This window comes from Scyliorhinus canicula, chromosome 2 (assembly GCF_902713615.1).
Source record: "Scyliorhinus canicula chromosome 2, sScyCan1.1, whole genome shotgun sequence".
NCBI lineage: Eukaryota > Metazoa > Chordata > Chondrichthyes > Carcharhiniformes > Scyliorhinidae > Scyliorhinus > Scyliorhinus canicula.
Window position 1 is genome coordinate 214,630,959 of NC_052147.1, and position 22,488 is coordinate 214,653,446.

The following is a 22,488-nucleotide window of genomic DNA, read 5'->3' on the forward strand; positions in this document are numbered from 1 at the left end:
TAAGTTATTGGTTAAGTGGTATGAATTGCGCTCATGGAATGAGGTAGGCCTGAGACTTGATCAATACTGCTCTTCCAAATTATGGGCACGATCTTCCGGCCTCGTTACACTCTTGCTCAAGCGAAACGAGGCTGATGAATAGCGGTAGAGTCCAAAAACATGCATGGCTGTGCTGCCCTGTCCTTTATGCTGACTTTGAGATGCGGCCTCATCAGAGGGGTGGAACTCGGGGAACTGGTGTCCACCATCGCCACTCCATGGGACAGGTCCGGGTTGGCACTAGCACCCCCTCCTCCTGCTTGGTGCCCATAGGGCCCTGGGTTCACCTTTGGATGGCAGGGCAGCTTGTTCGAGCCGTGGCTGCCCCTGTATCATCTGGCTCTGCCAGCCCTGGTGGTTCCCCATGGTCTGCACCATTGTGTCGACGCCCTCGGCGATGCTCCTCACGGCGCGGCATGGTAGCACAGTGGTTATCACTGTCATTTCCCAGCGCCAGGTCACTGTCTGTGCGGAGTCTGCATGTTTTCGCTGTGCCTGCATGGGTTTCCTCCAGGTTCCTCCCACAGTCCAAAGATGTACAGGTTAGCTGGATTGGTCACGCTGAATCGCCCCGTAGTGTCCTAATGTTAGGTTGGGTTGCTGGTTTACGGGTGGAGGGTGTGGGCCTAGGTAGGGAGCTCTTTCAGGATCCGGTGTAGACACAATGTGTCAAATGGCCGCCTTCTGCACTGTAAATTCTATGACTGCGATTCTATGACTGCAACATGCTCTGCAATGTCTCGGCAATGCCCATTTGCAACTGGGATAAGCCCTGCAGCACCTTGACCATGTCCATCTAAGATTGGGACATGACCCGCAGAATCTCATCAAGGTCGGCCTGGTACTGGGCGACAACCCCCAGCGAGTCGGACATCCTGCCGAGACCCTCAGCCATAGCCGCCACCGACTGTGCGACACCTTGGACGCCTTCACTAATGGTGCCGACGTTGTGCACCAGGCTCTCCACTGCGGTAACCATCCTAGCAGTATTGGCCTCAGTGCATGCATTGCCGCAACATCTCCAGCGCCCGTAGCCTCTGGGACTTCTCCAAATGGCTATGGATGTGCTGGAGTGATGCTGACATCTCCCTCTGAATGTCCAGGCTGCTCCCTATCGTCTCAATCAGCTGCAGGTACCTCTGTATCATCGGTTCAGAATCTGGCTGGGACCCAGCTGGTTTCTGGCATCCAGCAGCCCTCCAACTGCTGTCTCACCTGGGGTTTCCTGCCTCCACCTGATGTGCAGCATCTGCAGTATGATGCTCACCTGATTGTGCCTGTGAAGCCTTTCCACTAAAAGTTCCCACTGAGGTGTGTGTATCAGCGCTGGTGGAAGGTGCTGTGACTATGATGGTTGCATCCTCGGAGGTCTCTTCTGAAGTGGTCTTGTGGGAGGCAGGAGAGGGTGCTGCCCGGGATGGGCCGGCTCCCTCACCTGGAGGATCTGCAGGAGAATTTGGCATGTGGTCAGTGGGAGGGATGGGTCAATCAATAAGTCAGTAAGGCAATAACAACTCACGAATGACAGGTCCTTCTGGTGGAGCCTGGGGGTTCCTCACCTCTGCAGCGTCCGCCAGCCTCCAACTGGGTGACCGCCCTGTCCTCGGCCACACCGGTCTCCTCCAGGGGATGCTCCTCGAAGGAGGTGACAATTCTTACGTATGGCACCCCTCCGCCAGTCTGGGGCCGGTCCTGACGATTATGGGAGAACTTTTCCTGAGGAGGCCCAGAAAGGCATCGTTAGCCACATGCGTAGTTCACCAGGATGGGAAGGGAGGTGTGAAGGGAGGGTTAGGGTGACGGGGGTTGAAAGAGGAGCGGGTGGAGTGAGGGTTGGGGGTCACATGGGGAGTGGGGGGTGGATGCCCCTAGGGGGGGTTCGGGGGGCCCGGTGCTGCCCTGTGTAGATCGTTGACCTTTTTGCGGCACTGAAGGCCATTTCTCCTGATCACACTCCCCAAGCTCACAGCTGGCGCTACCTCATCGCAGGCAGCAGTGGCTTCTCTGTGGGTCATCCTTCGGGACCCTCGGGGGCACAGGACATCTCTCCTGGGCTCCACTGCATCTAGCAACCTCCCCAGATCTGCACCCCCGAACCCTGGGGCTGGTCTCCTGGGCGCCATTGTTGCGAACTGGCTGGGGTTGGCTGAGCAAGTGCAGCTTAAGTGTTGCTTGGCCTTATTAACGGGCGGCTGGCGAGCGTGGTCCCGCCGAATTAGCTGGTGAGCCTTCATTTGCGTGTTCATGGATATATACTGTGTAGGTAAGGATGAAACTGTGTCTGTTTATTTCCAGGGTTAATAAAAGGTGAGGTTGTTGAAGTTAGATTGTCTGCAGAATGTAAGGGATGAAAGACTAAAGATGTTGGGATGAATTATTTCGCCGGTGGGATTCTCCGTTCGGCTGGCAGTGCTCCCCCCATCCGTGGGTTTCCCGGTGGCGTGGGGTGGCCACAATGGGAAATCCCAACAGCCAGCTGTGGGAAGGGAGAAAATTGCTGCCGGTGACGGCGTGCCACTGTGGACCGTGGCTGGGCAGGTGGAGAATTCATCCTGCCACCTTTTTGCATTTTGCAATGAGGCTTTGTAATGAGGTCTTGACTTCCAAGTAAACAGAGTAGATCTGAAATTTACATTTGGCAATAGTCTTGAAATTGATTGGTAGCTGTTGCATTTCAAAGGAGCCTCAAAGGTGACAAAGAAGATTAGCATTTTACAGGAGATTTTTGAGTGAACAGGGGCAGGTGTTTAAAAATTTTAAATTTTAGTTTCCCGAAACAAAGGTTAAATAGGAACATTGATATTTAATTAATATTTGGGAACCGGAATTTTCAAAGGGATATTTGAAGACAATGGAGAACTTAAGATAAAAGAGGTGGAAAAGTATTTATGAAAGCAGGTTTTTAAGTTGTAGTTAGTTTAGTTAGTTAGTTGGAGGGAAGTCACACTGAAAGCCAACTCCTGTGTTTTTGAATGAGCTGAAAAGCTGTGAAAGTCTTTGAATTGAAGATAGCAACTCAGTGTTGGGCCAGGAGAATTTTTTGTCCTGAGAAGCAGTTAGTTTTGGATCTCCCTTTGGAAACATCACGGCAGCGTGGATTAGTTCTGAGAAGCCATGGATTGTATTCTGTTTAAAGTAAAAACTATTTTTCAGTTTGAGTAATGTTAAAGATAGTAATATAAATACGATGTGGAGATGCCGACACTGGACTGAGGTGGGCACAGTAAGAGGTCTCACAACATCAGGCAGATTCAAAATCACAGCATATCCCTCCACTTCACCTGATGAAGGAACAGTGATTTCAAATAAACCTGCTGGACTTTTAATCTGGTGCTGAAAGACCTCTAAGCGTAATATAAATGCAGAGCGTGATCTTCCCAAAGGGGAACAAAGTCCCCGAGTGAACCAAGTCCACACAGAGCCCCGTTTTTTTACAATGGGGCGCTCCGCTCGCTAAAGTCCCCGTTGTAGCGAGAGATAGGGACGCCATTTTTAAATGGTGTCCCGATGTCCGAGGTCCCCAAATGAATCCCCGACCTCCCCCCAGCCCAAATGCATGCAGTGCCAACCTGACAGTACGCATGCCAACTGGCAGAGCCACCTGGGCATCTTGGCACTGCCAGGCTAGCACCCTTGTGGCACTGCCAGGGTACCCAGGTGGCATCAGCAGTGCGAGAGCACCACCCTGCCCAAAGGGCATGCAGCTGGGGGTCTCAGAGTGCCATTCCGTCTGGTCCCCATTTGTGGGAACCAGTACCGAATGGCACTGTCCCGATGTTTCTGAGGGAAAGGGTTTGAATCCCAAAGTACTCAGGAATCTACACTTAGTGTAAGGCCTACTGCCTAGCTCTAATATGCAGATTTGCCAAAAAGTGATCCCACTCATTGTGGGCGGGAATCATCTCACAAAATATCACGAGATTGTGTTAAATCTGGCTAGGCGTTGTGAGCGGGGTATATCCCAGGAGCGGGGTCTCCCGGCTTTCAACGACCACTCTGCGCCATGGCGAGCTGCTTTGCTGGTGCTGGGTGAATGGAGGATCACGTCTATAGTTTTATTGTACACCTTTGATAAAGCATTTTGGGAATTATTTTGTAAGATTTCTTTCTAATTTTGTTCTATGTCTATCTTTTATCTTATGTGTTGAAGTTTTACCTTTTCTTGTAATGCACATTTTTATCCTTCAAGTTTTTAAAAGTTATCAGTGGCTTTTGTGTTCAGTTGCTTTCCTTTCTTGCTACCATAGTACAAAAAAAAAATTATAATCAACTGAGACGGATGTTGACCTGAGATGTGCTCAGCATTAATTGTAACAGCGCTTGTAACAGCGCCACAATTTCATCAGTGGGCCAGAACTGCAACCAATCCCAAGTGTCACGATCCCAGCTGATGTCAATACTGCACAAGTCAGATCCCAGAGTGAAACTTGGCTTGAGTGAACCGAACTTTTATTTTTAAACTGTGAAGGAAATTTACGGAACAAATGCACAGGAGTCTGCTGATGAATTCTTGACACAAAGAATAAAACATGTATTAAACAGGAGAAATTGAACTGTATTACACCTGAAAAAAAAATGTTGTAATGATCTTAATACAAGTACATGATTCAAATATTCACTAACCCTTCAGCCCAGCCTTGTCTTTACAGATAGATACAAATTCAGAACGATCAAACAATTTGGGCGCGATTTAACGGAAATGAAACAGAATCCCATGTTGGGTGTGTTAAGCTGGGTGTTTCCCGCCACTGGCAGCACTGAGAGCGACCCCGCTATTAAATGGGACTCTGCTTCATTTCTGGGCCTCAGCCAGAAAGGCCTCACTGAGGCCACACCTAGTCCCATTTCCTGCACTAATGAGCTCCGCTCACCAGTGCAGGAAGAGATGACGCCCCGATCTCTGAACCCCCCCTCCCCCCCACCACAGCCTTCAGACACCCACCAATGCCCAATTTACTAATCAGGGGGTCCTCGAGCCAGGGTACCCAGGTGGCTCTGCCACCCTGGCAGTGCTGCTGCCAGGCACTGCCAGGGTGCCGGGCTCGGACTGCCAAGACTCCTGGGTGGCATTTTGCCTGCACTTGGGAATGGCCCGGGGGTGCCCTGCCCTTATGAAGTGGGGTGCGAGGGGCTGAAGCACCCACTTAGTGGTAAGCTGGGGCATTGGGGGTCTGGAGGCCACAGTGGATGTTCAGAGATTGGGCTGCCATTTAAAAATGACGGCCCTGATCTCTTCCTGCACTGGCAAGTGGATCTTGTTAGTGCAAGAAATGGGACTAACTGAGGCCCAGAAATGAAGCAGAGTCCCGTTTGATAGCGGGGTTGTTCTCGGCACTGCAAGCGCTGGGAAACAGCTGGCTAAACGTGCTTGACATGGGACTCTTTTTCATTTCCGTGAAATCGCGCCTCAAGTCTTGCTGTGTGTCAGACATTTAACAAGAAGATCCTTAAACACGTTTTAGATCTCTCATTTACACTGGAAATGGTTTAACGCCTGAAAAACTCTCTAACCCCCTGTATAGTTTGATCCCCTTTCCCCGAGAAATTTTCTGCCTTGAAAATGAGGAGCAGTTATTCCCCAAATGGTTTGAAAAGTGAATGTAAATGGAACACAATGAGGAAAACACATTTCAAAAGTCCTTACATTGATAGTCCTAACTATTTTAATGAGACATTTATAATACCTACAAATGGAACAAATCACTTAGAGAAATGGAATGATATCTGAATACAAAACACCCATTTAATTCATTATGGGAGCGTAATCAAAGGATTTAAAAAATTTAATCTTGCAATGCTTTCACTTTTAAAAAAATTAATTTTTTCAAATATCCTATAGTGGGGATAACGTCACATTTGCAACTGTTAGAAGTAAATATCTAAGGTTTTAAGACAATTTAATGATAGTAAAATTTGTAGGGATTTCTTGGTGTAAAGCGGACTATGTGAGAGCCATGTATAATTTTGTCATTTTCTTTCCCTCCAGGTATTCTCCTACACAGCAGATAAAGAGATCAGGACAGACGATCTGTGTCTGGATGTGTCTAGGCTAAACGGTCCAGTTGTTATGTTGAAGTGCCATCACATGAGGGGGAACCAACTGTGGGAATATGATGTACAGGTTCGCTTGTTACTTAGTCATGATTTATAAAGCATGTTCAGAGACCCACACTTACCATCTTCATGCATGAGGAAAATGTTTAAACATTAGTGACACAAATAACAGGGATAAAGGAAATTTCTTCCTCAGTGGGATACAAATATCTTGTTTAAATCATTGCACAAAACTGCACTTTAACTTGCACTTAAATGGCTGTTGTTACGATCTTGTGTCCAAGATCGATAACTTTTCAAAAGAGATTAATTTCCCAGCAACCTATGGAAAGAACTCAAAGACAAGATTTCAAGTTTTAAGACTTTCACTGTAACAAACAAAGTAAAATTAACAGGCAATAATAATATACCAAACTAAAGAAAATAATTTTTGCATTAGCTAATTAATTCAATTGGGATCCATTTTACAATCACTTTTACTGTGCACTGTACATCATAATTTCAAAGTAAATTCCAGATCTAGAGTAGGCTCAATTTTCCATTTAAACCAAGAAGTAACTTCCAGTGTCCTTCAAGAATCATTCCATTCAGCCTGAGACAGTTAGATTTTCACCAGCAAGGCTGACCCCTGTTCCTTGAATCTACAATAGCCCTATCATTTCTGTCCCCTTTCGTACAAACAGAAAACAAACTTTCACAAGCATCCTTTTTCATTGTTAACACAAATAGTCCTTCGTTGTGTGTAGCAACCAGGATCGAAATGTTGCTTCAAACCCTGACAATAGATTCTGTACATGCCATAAACATCAGACTAGATAAAACCCTTAGGCTTAACCATAATATATTCCACTATCAATGTATTTGCACTGTCTCGACCTTAATAGCGAATTGTAAATCATTTTCTTTATGGCTAGAAATTTCTTCTAGCTTCTCGCTTCTAGTAATAATACCGGGTCAATATCCCCTTGATACCAATTTGTCAACAAATGGAAACAAAAACACTTACACCATGAAAATCTCCATTGGATGATCCGTTAACTTCCCCCATTCCTGTGAAAAAGCACCATTTTATTAATAACTATACCCTGTTATTGAGTCTTCATTTCACTCTTTCCAGGATTCTAAATATCCAATCAATGACCGAATACCCACAATTCAATGTTAGAACTACGTCTTTTTCAATTCAAAATGGCTTCCTTTTTTAATTCAATGTCCTCACACCTAAAAGTCTTTAAATCTATATGTTTTTTTTCGGCCTTTTCTATTCTCACTGCCACCTTTATTTAAAGGCACATGTATTTACAGTTCTAAATTTCTTTCCATCCACTTTTTTTCAGAATCAATTTAGGTTATACTTCCTTTCAACATTCTCTTGCCTCTGAATATATTATTTGATCTTTCACCACACTGAACGACATCTGCCAGCAGTGCACCCTCTCAACCAATCTTCCACTGCCCTTCTTTAATTTTCTGCATTTTTCAATTTGCAATGTTCCCTAATTTGAAGTTGCATATAATTTGCTGCATGGACACAGGCCATTCAGCTAATCTGATTTATGGTAGTCTCTATACTCCATAGGAGCCTCCCCACCCAATTTCATCCAACCTGATTAGTATATCATTTCCTTGCTTTCTGCATCATGTGTGGATCTCTTCTTAAATGCATCAATGCTGTTGGCCTCTGCTACTCCTTGTCAGTTCCACATTCAGACCATCCTCTGGGTGACAAAATTTTTCCTGAATTTCTTTAGAACTTGTGATTGATGGTTATAACTTTGATTGCTAGTTTTGGTCTCCTCCACAAATTACAATATATTCTCTACACTGTTTAATAATAGTTTAATAATTTTAAGGACCTCTACTAGGTTCCCCCTCAGCTTCCTTGTTCTTTAAAATTCATTCGCCTGAGGAAGGAGCAGTGCTCCGAAAGCTAGTGTTTGAAACAAAGATGTTGGGCGGTATTCTCCGCTAAGGCCAAATATCGCGGAGGCCGTCGTGAACTCGGCCGTGGTTCACGACGACCTCGGGGCCCGCTCCCCGCACCTAATTCAACCCCACCCGGGGGGCTAGGAGCGGGCCCCCGTCGTTCTCGGCCGCCAGAAATGACGCGCGAACGGCGCTTTTCATGATGTCATCCGCGCATATGCGGGTTGCCGGTTCCAACCCGCGCATGCGTGGATGACATCATCACGCAGACGGCACAAACCCGCGCATGCGCTGTGCCGTCTTTCTACACCGCCACCCGGCAAGACGTGGCGGCTTGATCTTGCCGAGCGGCGGAGGGGAAAGAGTCCGTCCGTTTTGGACGCTGGCCCGACGATCGGTGGGCACCGATCGCGGGCCTGTCCCCTCCGGAGCACAGTCGCGGTGCTCCCATCCAAATCGGGCCCCTAGATGCCCCAAACAGGCATCAGGCACCCGTTTCACGAATGCAGCGACCAGGTGTGGTTGCTGCCGTGGTGAAACGGGTGTGAAGGGCCCGCCGCTCGGCCCATCAGGCTCGGAGAATCGCCATTCGCCGTAAAAAACGGCGAACGCCGATTTTTCCGAGGGGAGGGGAGAATCGCGGGGGCACCAGTAAAAAATGTCGGGAGGCCCTCCCGCGATTCTCCCAGGCCGCGTGGGGAACGGAGAATTCCGCCCGTTGGACTTTAACCTGGTGTTGTAAGACTTCTTACTTTAAAATGAGAGCAGAGCCCCAGCATATTCCCTTTATGCTGATGGTCATAAACTCTGAGTTCTGGTATAATTCTTAAAGGGGATTTTCACAGTAACTTCATTGCAGTGTTAATGTAAGCCTACTTGTGACAATACAGATTATTATAATTCTTGTAAATCACCAACAAACATCAATATGCCTCTGTCCAAATCATTAACCTTAATGAAAAACAAAAGTAGTCCCAAGATATATTCCTGAAACAACCAGCAGCCGCATTCTGCCAGTCTGAAAACAGTTTATCTATTCCTTGTCTAATTTTACTAATGTCACCATATCTCAATCTGTGCTGTTACAAAATTGTTAATATTTTGTTATTCTGTGTGGATTTTTGTCAAGCTTTCCTCTCAACATTTATCATTGGAAATTGTTATATTCTGTTGACATTTCAAGCTTTAGAACATAGAACATAGAACAGTACAGCACAGAACAGGCCCTTCGGCCCTCGATGTTGTGCCGAGCATTGTCCAAAACCAAGATCAAGCTATCCCACTCACTGTAATTCTGATGTGCTCCATGTGCCTATCCAATAACCTCTTGAAAGTTTCTAAAGTGTTCGACTACACTTTCACAGCAGACAGTCCATTCCACACCCTAACCACTCTCTGAGTAAAGAACCTACCTCAGACATCCCTTCTATATCTCCCACCCTGAACCTTATAGTTATGCCCCCTTGTAAAAGCTACATCCACCCGGGGAAATAGTCTCTCATCATCTTATATATCTCTATTAAGTCGCCTCTCATCCTCCTCCGCTCCAAAGAGAAAAGTCCTAGCTCCCTCAACCTTTCCTCATAAGACCTATCCTGCAAACCATGCAGCATCCTGGTAAATCTCCTTTGCACCCTTTCCAATGCTTCCACATCATTCCTATAATGAGGTGACCAGAACTGCACACAATACTCCAAATGTGGTCTCATCAGGGTCATGTACAGTTGCAGCATAACCCCGTGACTGTTAATAAACGCGAACACATTATGGGCCTTCTTCACGGCTCTATCAACTTGAGTGGCAACCTTCAGAGATCTGTGGACATGAACCCCAAGATCTCTCTGTTCCTCCACATTCCTCAGAACCCTGCCATTGACCCTGTAATCCGCATTCAAATTGTTTTCCACCAAAATGAATCACCTCGCACTTATCAGGGTTAAACTCCATCTGCCATTTTTTGGCCCAGCTCTGCATCCTATCAATGTCTCTTTCCACCAATCCTGCTGTCATCAGCAAATTTACTCACCCACCCTTCAGCCCCCACCTACAAGTCATTGATAAAAATCACAAATAGCAGAGGACCCAGTACTGATCCCTGTGGTACACCGCTGGTAACTGGTCTCCAGTCTGAAAATTTTCCATCCACCACCACCCTCTGTCTTCTGTGATAGCAAGTTACTTATCCAATTGGCCAAATTTCCCTCTATCCCACACCTCTTTACTTTCTTCATAAGCCGATCATGGGGAACCTTATCAAACGCCTTGCTAAAATCCATGTATACGACATCAACTGCTCTACCTTCATCTACACACTTAGTTACCTCCTCAAAGAATTCAATCAAATTTGTGAGGCAAGACTTACCCTTCACGAATCCATGTTGACTATCCCTGATTAAGCTGCATCTTTCCAAATGGTCATTAATTCTATCCTTCAGGACCTTTTCCATTAATTTACTGACCATCAAAATAAGACTAACCGGCCTATAATTACCACGGTCATTCCTATTCCCTTTCTTGAACAGAAGAACAACATTCGCCACTCTCCAGTCCTCTGGTACTATCCCCTTGAACAGTGAGGACCCAAAGATCAAAGCCAAAGGCTCTGCAATCTCATCCCTTGCCTTCCAAAGAATCCTTGGATATATCCCATCTGGCCCAGGAGACTTGTCGACCCTACGGTTTTTCAAAATTGCTAATACATCCTTTCTCAGAACATCTACCTCCTCCAGCCTACCCGCCTGTATCACACTCTCATCTTCAAAAACATGGCCCCTCTCCTTGGTGAACACTGAGGAAAAGTATTCATTCAACGCCTCCTTGACCGGCCCTAACCTCACCCTGGTCATTCTTTTATTTCTCACATAAGAGTAAAAAGCCTTGGGGGTTTTCCTTGATCCGACCCGCCAAGGACTTCTCATGCCCGCTCTTAGCTCTCCTAAGCCCTTTTTTTTAGCTCATTCCTTGCTACCTTGTAATCCACAAGCGACCCAACTGAACCTTGTTTTCTCATCCTTACATACGGTTCCTTTTTTCTCTTGACAAGGCATTCAACCTCTTCTGTGAACCATGGTTCCCTCACACAGCCATTTCCTCCCTGCCTGAAAGGGACATACCTATTAAGAACACGCAGTATGGGCAGCACGGTGGCCTAGTGGTTAGCACAACCGCCTCACGGCGCTGAGGTCCCAGGTTCGATCCCGGCTCTGGGTCACTGTCCGTGTGGAGTTTGCACATTCTCCCCGTGTCTGCGTGGGTTTCGCCCCCACAACCCAAAAATGTGCAGAGTAGGTGGATTGGCCACGCTAAATTGCCCCTTAATAGAAAAAATAATTGGGTAATCTAAATTTATAAAAAAAAAAAAGAACACGCAGTATTTGTTCCTTGAACAAGCTCCACTTTTCATTTGTGCCTTTCCCTGACAGTTTCTGTTCCCATCTTATGCTCCTTAATTCTTTCCTAATGACATCATAATTACCCCTCCCCCAATTATAAACCTTGCCCTGCCTTATGGCCCTATCCCTCTCCATTGCAATCGTGAAAGACACCGAATTGTGGTCACTATATCCAAAGTGCTCTCATCCAAACAAATCTAACACTTGGCTCGGTTCTTTACTATCCAGATATTGTGTCAGGGAACCCTCCGAACTGTTAGACCTATCGAGGTTCCAATCAATATTTGGAAAGTTAAACTCACCCATGACAACTACCCTGAGACCTCCACCATCCCTTCAGCCACGTGTTTATCTGCACTCTCTCCATGTTCCTCACCTCGCTAGCACGTGGCACCGGCAACAAACCAGAGATGACAACATGGCTTGCCCTGGCTCTCAGCTTCCGCCCTAGCTCCCTAAATTCCTGTTTTAAATCCCCATCCCTTCTCTTACCTATGTCGTTGGTACCGATGTGTACCATGACTTGTGACTGTTCCCCCTCCCCCTTAAGGATTCTGAAAACACAGTCTGCGACGTCACGGACCCTGGCACCCAGGAGGCAACATACCATCCGTGAATCTCTTTCGTTGCCACAGAACCCGTCTATCTGTCCCTCTAACTATCAAGTCCCCAATAACTATTGCTCTCCTGCTGTCCCTCCTTCCCTTCTGAGCCACAGGGATGGACTCAGTGCTGGAGAGCTATTCACCGTGGCTTACCCCTGGTAGGTCGTTCCCCTCAACAGTATCCAAAACGGTATACTTGTTACTGAGGGGAACGACCAGAGGGGATCCCTCCACTGACTGCTTCCTCCCAGCCCCTCTCACCGTCACCCATCTATCTTGATTCTTCGGAGTAACTACATCCCTGAAGCTACTACCTATGACCACCTCTGCCTCCCGAATGATCCGAAGTTCACCCAGCTCCAGTTCCCTAACGCGTTTCCTGAGGAGCTAGAGATGGGTGCACTTCCCACAGGTGAAATCAGCAGAGACACTGACAGCATCCCTCACCTCAAACATTCTGCAGGAGGAACATTGCACTGCCTTCCCTGCCATCCCCTCCAGATAAAACAAGAAAGGAAAGAAAGAGCTTACCTGTTATTCACTCTACCCCTTAGGTTAGAGGAAGTGGAAGGGTGGGGGACACTACAAGTGTAGTGTCTAGGGTTTAGGAACCACCCAACTTAAATACAAGTAAAAATAAAACGCTTAACCAGTAACCACTGCGCCCCGCACGAGAACAGCAATCAGCTGTTATGGGCCCGCGCAAACAATTTAAATCTTTACTACTTACCCAGCAGTCACTCTGTCCTCACTCCAACCGGATTCAGCTGGAAACTCCCAACAGTAAGTTTTTTTAAAGATTTACTCCGTTTCTCAGCAAGCACTCACTCAGCAACCACTGTGCCCCGCACGATAACAGCAATCAGCTGTTATGGGCCTGCGCAAACAATTTAAATCTTTATGATTTACCCAGCAGTCACTCTATCCTCACTCAGACCGGATTCAGCTGGAAACTCCCAACAGTAAGTTTTTTAAAAATTTACTCCCCTTCTCAGCAAATACTCACTCAGCAACCACAGCGCCCCGTACAAGAACACCTCAGGGAAAAGAAAAACTACTTACCAGTCACCAGCCAATCACTTATCTGCAGGCTGTGATGACACGGTTCAACTTCTTTCTACTTCTACCTGCCCTCGAGTCTCCCTCTTGATCTACTGGGATCCTTACAGTGATTGTTGTTTTTTGTGTAGAGGAGGAGGTAGGGAGGGAAACACTGAAGAAGTGCTTGGGGTTTAACTGTCATTTGACAGCAGCTCCTCCACAAACCACCTTCTAGATACAGTTACCACATGGCACTGAAGCAAATTTTCCTCGCAACAGCCAATCAGCAGCTCCGCTTTGCTGCTCTCTGCTGGATCAGATGTCAGTTGTCAAGATGTAGCTGAAATTTCTGGTTTCCAAATGGCATGTGTCGTGAAACTCTGAAGTATCTACCTAATTTTGTCACCCTTGTAAATATAAAAAAAGACGTTCAGACCATGGCAATGACACAGGCCATTTAAATGTGTATATTGCATGCTATTGGGCCTAAAATGCTAAGGGCACATTTCCAGCAATTTTACTTGTATCAGACCATCCCAGTGACCCACCAGAAGATGCGGAGCCATTTATCTCTCATGGTAGTTACATGCATCTAGAGATGCCAGACACGCTAGCAATATATCTGTGATGCCTTCCGTTTTCCTGAAGCAGGAAAATGTGACATTTCTTGGTCTGAGTTGCCTCTAGAAAGTAGCCACACTGGCCCAGGGCTGAGAATATTGTCTTTTGGTCGAGTTTGGAGCCATTTCACATGCTGGAGACACGAGTAAAATTCCAGGTAAGCGACCATTCGGAAGCGGCGACTGTAGAAAAAGTTAGATGTATTCCCTTATATATTTACACCTATTCCCCAAAGGATCACCCACGCCCGGTCCACACTTAGGCCGGGGTATTTATGTCCCAGCGGTCTCTGGTATAATAAGGTAGCTCCGCCTCCTTCGTCTGTGTAGATTGTACTCGGGTGAGGCCACTGTGACTCTGAGGTTGCAGATCCCTCAGCCTCCTGTCGGGTTGTAACATCCCTCACCCCAAGTCTGATACATCTTCCTTTTCAACGGCAGACGGGTGTGAAATCCTATCTTGTCTTTGATTGGAGGTGTCCATCCAACGTCCGCTGTTCTGGGTCCTGAGGGGTAAAGTGACCAAGGAGTGTAGTTTTCGGCCCAAATGTCTTGGTGGTTCTGCTGTGCTTTGCACGGTGGTCACCACCGGACCTTTTTCGACTTCAGTGGGTAAATTCTCCATGTTTGACTCCGGGTCGGACGAGTCGAGATACTGCATCTCTGAATCGAATGGCTCATTGCCTCGCTGGGTATCAATGGCAGTTGTTCATGAGGAAGGGGCACTACCGGCCTTGGGAGTCTCGGACGGTCCTCAGGCACCTGTGCAACCCTGCTTCGGAGATGGTCCACATGTCATTTAGAGTCCTTATATCCATACAGAATATGAGACTGGATGGGACCGTTTTATTACCGGGATCCACAATACTTTGTCTGCGAAATGTTGGACCTAAACGGCATGGCCTGCTAGAAATTCACGAATGGGTCTGCTTCATTTCATTCTGACTTGTTTTTGTTGATTCTTTCTCTAACGTCTGGCAAAATGCAGTTCAACCACGTGTGCAGCCAGCGTCCCATCAAAAGCTCTGCAGGCCCTACCCCAGAGGTTGCATGTAGTGTGGTTCTATTGTAAAAAAGGAAACAGGTGAGGCGGGTTTCTCAGGAACCCGAGGTCTGTTTCCGCCTCCTGAGTTTAAATGTCTGCACTCTTCGTTCAGCAAATCCATTTGACGACTGGTGGTAAGGTGTGGTTCAAACCTTTTTGGAGCCATTTTGTTTTTGAAAATCGCAGAACTCTAAACTTGTAAAGGCATTGCCATTGTCTGAGACTGCTGGGACATAAATACCCCGGCCCAAGTGTAGGCCAGGGTAACTAAATTGTTAAACTGAGGGTGTCTGGTGAGTCTGGAAAAGCCAAACATGCCGTAGGTCTCTGCACCGCAGATCACTAGGAGGGTCACCGTCTGTCATACCCGACAATATTGTTCAGTAGAAGAAAATAGCCCATTCGCTCAATGTATTGAGTCCAACCCCCAGTCTCGGCGTTGAAAGCCCTGCTTACCAATATGTGCCATCCCTGCTGCCTGAATGGAGCTGTAATCAAGATGGGCCTGGTCTGGAGGAAGTGGCGTCTTCTGCAACTCCACTTGATCCTCGTCGCAGTGTAAAGTCCCAGGCAAGCAATCACTCAGATGCGACGACTGTAGAAAAAGTAAAATTTATTTCATTGTATATTTACACCTCCTACTCCCCAAGGGGTCTCTCGCACCTGGCCTACACTTGGGCCGGGGTATATATGTCCCAGCAGTCTCTGGTTTAAGGAGGTAGCCTCCCCCCTCATTTAGATTGATTGTATTCAGGTGAGGCCACAGGGACTCTGAGGTTGCAGATCCCTTGGCCTCCTCTACGATTATAACACACTGAAAACTTTTTTGAACTCCCACGCTGAGGACACATGCATTTTCCCGCATTGTTGACCCATCTCATTAAACCAGCTCTCAGGGCAGCACGGTGGCTCATTGGATAGCAGGTTCAATCCCGGCTCTGGGTTACTGTCCGTGTGGAGTTTGCACATTCTCCCTGTGTTTGCATGGGTTTCGCCCCACAATCCAAAGATGTGCATGGTAGGTGAATTGGCCACACTAAATTGCCCTTAATTGGAAAAAAATGAATTGGGCACTCTAAATTTATTTAAAAAAGAAACCAGCTCTCATTGCATTTATGTTTACTGAACTCTACCATTCCCTCCCAGTAATCATACACCCAGAAAACCACATTCCCAATGCTCTGACATCTCATCACCCTTATCCACACCTCAAATCTACTCTGCAACAATTGGGTCATTTAGCATGACTTCTCCATGGTGCCAAAGCCCAACACCAACCCATATCCTATCATTCCTTATTCCTTAATTCCCAACATTCACAAGCACTGCCATCAACCATCACCATGATTGTGCAACCCATATCTCACTTTCTCCTCCCCCATTTCCAATCCCCCCGACCCTCAACGACACCAATTCTCCCAGACCTCTCACATTTTCTTCCCCAATGGTCCCATAGCCCAACCATCAGGGCACTGCACCTCCTGGGTCAAAGTTACAGAAGATGATCAATTAGCAGGCTGCATCCATATTCGCCAACTAGTTTGGGATGGCAAGCAGGTTGTAGAGGTGAGAGGGCTACGCAGGATGCCCACAGATTTCACAGCGTGCTGCTAAAGCAAACGTCTCAACAGGATGGCAGAACAAAATGAAATAAATGAAAATCGCTTATTGTCACGAGTGGGCTTCAATGAAGTTACTGTGAAAAGCCCCTAGTTGCCACATTCCGGCGCCTGTCCGGGGAGGCTGGTACGGAAATCAAACCGTGCTGCTGGCCTGCTTGGTCTGCTTTAAAAGCCAGCGATTTAGCCAAGTGAGCTAAACCAGCCCCTGGTGTTAGATGTTAGGTGTTAGATATAGTTGAGGGAGCTGGCAGCAATATCTGTGCCCCATGCACTCTCTTAGAGCAGTCTCCAGGAGCTGCCCGTGAACTGAACAGCGTCGACAACCCGCCCAGCCATGGTGAGAAGCCAATTAGGCACATTAAATGGCCAATTTGCAGCAAATTCCCAAGGGCAATACCCATGGATGTCATCAGGCTTGCAATTTGCAACATTTAACGGTCAGATTACATCTTATTTTCATGCTGTTCCGACCTCACGATGTGGAATGCATCCTCTGAGTAGCCAAGATTCCGGCTTACCTTGGGCCTTTGCAACTCAGTCAAACTGTATTGCCCTTGGGAATTTGCTGCACTTCCTCCAGGAAAAGCAGTAGGAGGTGGAAGCGACATGATGCACTTTCTTTGATTTGCTCACTTCCTGCCTCCAAACCTATCTTCAACATCCTGGTAAAATTCTCCCTTTATGTTCTCTTTATGTCTTCATCATTCCTCTCTCTCCCTTTCCCATTCTCTTTTCCTCTAAATTATATATAACATTGTCAAATTTTAAACAATACTTACTCATTTTCAACTTCCTTTGTCTCAACCTCCTAATATTTTGACATTTTAATTTTGGTAATGTAACATTTTTAACTCTCTTGCCAACCATTATATGTTTCAATTTCAGTCCGGAAAGAGGAAAAAATAATCATCCGGGCAACAGAGGGACAAAAGGAAAGGGAATGACAAAAAAAGAGAGGGAAATGAAAGGATGAGATGAGATTGGGGTCAGAGAGATTGGTAACATTGAAGAACACAGACTGTAGACAAAAACACTGAGATTAGGGCACAAAAGAGGCAGAGGTGGAGAGAGATCATGAAAACAAAGAAATAGATAGAAAGATGTGATCTGGATTCTCCGTTTGGGAGAACTACGGTGTGAACTAATGGCTGTGCCACGCCCGACTCGGGGCGCAGGACGGCCGGTAAATCTCGCAATATACCTGTTTACAGCGCCTCATGAGATCTAACGGGTTCTCACGATACGTCTTAAACTGATTGGGGGACCCTGAGTTGCAGGGCTCTGAGCAGGGAAGTACCCTGGCACCCCCGATGCCATTATGGCAGTGGCACCTGGGCACCCTGGCAGTGCTACATAAGCACCCTTACAGTGCCACCTTGGCAGTCCAATGGTGCCCGGGGGAGGGGGGGGGGCATTTTGTCCATGCTGGGGATGCCCTGCCTTTTCGCTGGGGTGTGGGATGCTCGATGACCTCCTTATAGGTGAGTTGGGGTGATTGGAGACCATAGTGGGGAGGAGTCTAGCGATTGGGATGCCATTAGAAAATAGCACCCCAATCTCTCCCTGCCAGTTCCATGGAACCGACACGCAATGGAGGAAGAAGATTAATGATCTCCATAGGGCAGCTCGGGTGAGCCACCACCTCTGTGTGCTGGGCACTCCAATCCCTCATTCCGCACATCACCTCCCCAAACCTCAAGACGACTACAACGGTGCTATGTCTTTTCGTCCGACGTCATTTCGTCCAACGACACTTCGTCCACGTCTTTTGGTCCAACGTCTTTTTGTCCGCCCGTCTTTTGGTCCAACGTCACTTCGTCCAATTATCCAATTACAAATAGTTTAATTTAGTTTTTCAATGTTACTGCTCAAGGATCCTCTCCACCTATTTCGCCTCTTGAGGTTGAGTTCTGCATTTGTGCTGCTTGATCTCCAGACATTATTAAAATAAGCTGCAGGATATTCACCCATGTATGCTCCAGCGTGATGAGAGCCATTGTATCTGATGGAATATTTGATCATTTCAGACCTGTAATGTCAGAACCCACTGCCAACCAGAGGTTTTAATCACTCGACGAAAATCGAGTTTAAACCTGCTTCTTTCAGAACTGCACTCATTGTCTAAATCCAATTAGACTCCCTGTCTGTCGGAATTGTAGAATATCAAATCATCTTGTCCTCTCCCCATTATTCTCTCTCGGGTACAGTTCTGGAAATCTAACTTTTAGGGAATTTCGGGAATTTACAATTTACATCAATTTTAAGTAATTTCGGGAATTTTAAGTAATTAGTAAACTTTTAGATTTTTTAACTGCATTTTTAGATTTTTTAACTTTTTAACTGCATTTTTCAACTTGCATTTTACTTGCATTTTATCAATTACTTGAATTTTAGCAATTAAATTCACTTGCTGTATTGTACTTGCATTTTATCAATTAAATGGTTTTATACGGAGTTAATTTGTAATTGGATAATTGGACGAAGTGACGTTGGACCAAAAGACGGGCGGACAAAAAGACGTTGGACCAAAAGACGTGGACGAACTGTCGTTGGACGAAGTGACGTCGGACGAAAAGACGCGACACGGACAACAACATCCCACCTATCTGCATCCCCCCTTACAACCCACCCTCCATGAAACCCCAACGCAGCTTTGATAAAGGGTCATCTGGACTCGAAACGTGGGCTCTTTTCTCTCTCTACATATGCTGCCAAACATGCTGAGATTTTCCAGCATTAGAGAACCCAAAAGTATATCATGGAGTTCACCTGACCCACAACTTTTAAGAGATTATGGTATAGGGAGCACACGGTCCACTCTACAGGTGTGGTACAGCAGAAATGGAAAAGTATTTTTTAAAGCCAAACAATATTTATTCTATGAACTCAAGTTAACCTTTTTAAAACATACAGTGAACATCTTAGCAACCATTAATTCAAATACAACCCCCAAAGAATACAACACTAAGTAATCCTTTAACATCAATAAGACTTAAAACACCTTTTCCCAGAAGCACATTAGGTTTACATTCACTACTGAGAACATTTATAATTCTGAATTCACCAAATGATCAAGAGATAGTCATTTTATGGCAGAGAGATCAACAGTACACCTGCTCTGTCTGACTTCAGCTCCAACACTGAAAATGAAACTAAAAAACACCCTGCAGCAAACAGCCTAAAACAAAAGTAAAACGCTGACAGACAGCCCAGCTCCACCCACTCTCTGGACGAGTGGACTTGATTATCTCGGAGGGAATAGTCTTTGTAGAATACTGACAGAGAGAGTGAAGGGAAGATGTGTTTGGTGGTGGCATCACGCTGTAGTTGGCGAAAATGGCGGAGGATTATGCTTTGCATACGGAGGCTGGTGGGGTGAAATGTGAGAATGAGGAAAACTCTACCCTTGTTCTAGGAGGGAGGGGAGGGTGCGAGGTTAGTCGCGCGGGGTATGAACCGCACACTGTTGAGGGCCCTATCAACAACTGTAGGTGGGAAATCATGGTTGAGGAAGAAGGAACAGATTTTCGAAGCACCATTTTGGAAAGTGGCATCATCGGAACAAATGCGACGGAGGCGAAGGAGCTGAGAGAAAGGGATGGCATCCTTACAGGGTGCAGGATGTGAAGAGCTGTAGTCCAGACAGCTGTGGAAGTCAGTGGGCTTGTAGTGGATATTAGTAGATAGGTAAGTGGGCTTGTAGTGGATCGCAGAAGGTGCAACACCTGCCCTTGCTGGTTGGAGGTCATACCGATAACTATGTGCACTGACAGACATCTATATCCATTGATGTGTACATGCATATCACCACAATCGATGGATGCAGGGAATCGCAAGGGAGTGGACAGTCAGAGGACTGCCTGATCCCAGGAAACAGCTGTCGACTGGACAGGTGTCCCGCTTCTGAAAATTATGATGCCATCACTGGTACAGATGCAGATGCAAAGTCAGGATTTACAGTAGGGGGTGTCAGCAAGTTTCCAGCGCCTGCACGTACAGCTGGAGGAGCCCAACCTCTTTCAGGCACACGAGATGGTGTCAACAATGCATGGTACCCAGGCCAACTCTGAAAGGGCGGCATCTGCAATAGAAGGCCTGGGGCAAGAAGTCAGAGCCATGGGACAGGAAGTCCAAGGCTTTAGACATACTGTGGTCCATGGCTGAGGCTCAGGACATGGGAGCTCAGTCATAGGCAGATATTTCCCAGGCCCACATGGACACCGCTGCAACATTCCGGAGCTTGGCCCATTCACAAAGCATCATGGATGAGGGCATCGAAAGTATTGACTGGGCGATGACTGATGTGGGCCAGTTACAGAAGGATATATCGCATGCATAGAAGGACATGACAGAGCCAGTGAGGGGCATAACAGAGGCAGTGAGGGACATGTCTCACTCACTGAGGGACATGACCCTGTCTCAGTGCACCATGGCTGAGGGCATCGCATCCATGGCCCAGAAGAGGGCAGGCCTCCAGGCCTGGCAGCACCAAGTGACAATTGAGCATCAAGAGCTTACTTGGGCCTCACCTCCTTCACATGGAGTAGCCCGGATGCCAGCAAGTATTCCGAGGAAGGAGGAACTGGTGGTGCCGTCAGTGCCTCCCACAGGGGAGGTGCTGGAACACCTCAGTGCTTCCAAAATCCCCCAACTGACACTGGCATATCTCATGGGCAGCGGCAGAACAGGGTGACCTGTCGTCACCTGTGACACCCAAAAGTCAGCCGGGCCCATCCAGGCCCAGGCCCTCCAGAGTATGGCCGCCAAGGACATCACAGGTCAGAGGGTGAGTCACGGGGGAGGGCAGGGCCCCATGACACCTGAACGTCCCACATGGTGACTCCCTCAGCGAGAAGTAGCAGGCACGCGGCCAGAAGTGTTGGCCCACCTGGTACGACAGCATCCCCAGTGAGTGAGCCCTAACCGTTCACCATCTCCCACAACCTCCACGGTTCCCCCCCCCCCCCACCCCCAACCCTCTGCTATATATGGACCTGTGAGATGGATCACCCAGCACACATGCAGGGATCACCCTCCGGACAGTGGTATGTGATCCTAAAGGCAGGAGTCATACTTTATCAAAAGATGAGGAGCACCAGAGCTCATTTCACAGCGAATCATCATCATCCTCCAGCCTGTGGACAAGACCCGCTGGTACTGCCAACCGAGGGCCAACACCCTGTGGTGATGCTGGTAGCACCGGGACGGCATGGTGGCCCAGTGGTTAGCACTGCTGCCTCACAGCGTCAGGGACGTAGCTTCAATTCCGGCCTTGGGTGACTGTCTGTGTGGAATTTGCATGATCTCCCCGTGTCTGCCTCGATTTCCTCCAGGTGCTCTGTCCCACAGTCCAAAGATGTGCAGATTAGGTGGATTGACCACACTAAATTGTTCCGTAGATTCCAAATGGTTAGGTGGTGTTACAGGGATAGGGCGTGGGCCTGGATGGCGTGCTCCTTCAGAGGGTCAGTATTGACTCAATGGGCCGAATGGCCTCCTTCCACACTGTAGGGATTAATTGACATTCTCTTACCCTCAGAGTGGGGAGGGGGGTGTCTATGGTAATGGAAAGGAATGGAAGGTTAGGGGTAAGGTGGAGTCAATGAATGAGGGACAAGGAAGGGACGAGAGGTTATCATAGAATTTACAGTGCAGAAGGAGTCTGCCCCGGATGTTACAAAGAGCATCGTGCTCACCGTACTCAATCCCACGTATCTACCCTATCCCCGTAACCCCCACTTAACCTTTTTAGACACTAAGGGCAATTTAGCATGGTCAATCCACCTAATCTGCACATCTTTGGACTGTGGGAGAAATCCAGAGCACCCGGAGGAAACCCACGCAGACACGGGGAGAACGTGCAGACTCCACACAGACAGTGACCCAACCGGGAATGGAACCTGGGACCCTGGAGCTGTGAAGCAACTGTGCTAACCACTATGCTACCGTGCTGCTCAGGAGCATAGTGGTTGTGGGGAAGGGGGAAATTCTGTTTGAATCAGCAGCACAGTAGCATAGTGGTTATGGGGAAGGGGAATTCTGTTTGGAGTTGGGTGAGGGGGGATCTGGAGAGGTGGGACAGGGGAAGAGGGATTTACTATGTGGGTGGCGGGGATGAAGTTGGCGGAAAGCGGGGGGGGGGGG

The 22,488-nt window shown here is 47.3% G+C and overlaps 1 protein-coding gene across 5 annotated transcripts in view; it reads left to right on the plus strand.

The window, feature by feature from the left end:
* The window catches only part of galnt13 (UDP-N-acetyl-alpha-D-galactosamine:polypeptide N-acetylgalactosaminyltransferase 13), a 704,750-nt gene that overhangs the window by 625,727 nt on the left and 56,535 nt on the right, over positions 1-22,488 (plus strand). For all 5 annotated transcript variants that reach the window (XM_038789559.1, XM_038789560.1, XM_038789557.1 and 2 more), the window contains one exon: positions 6,026-6,160. In XM_038789559.1, coding sequence (XP_038645487.1) covers positions 6,026-6,160 — 135 coding nt within the window. The remainder of the gene's footprint in view (positions 1-6,025; positions 6,161-22,488) is intronic.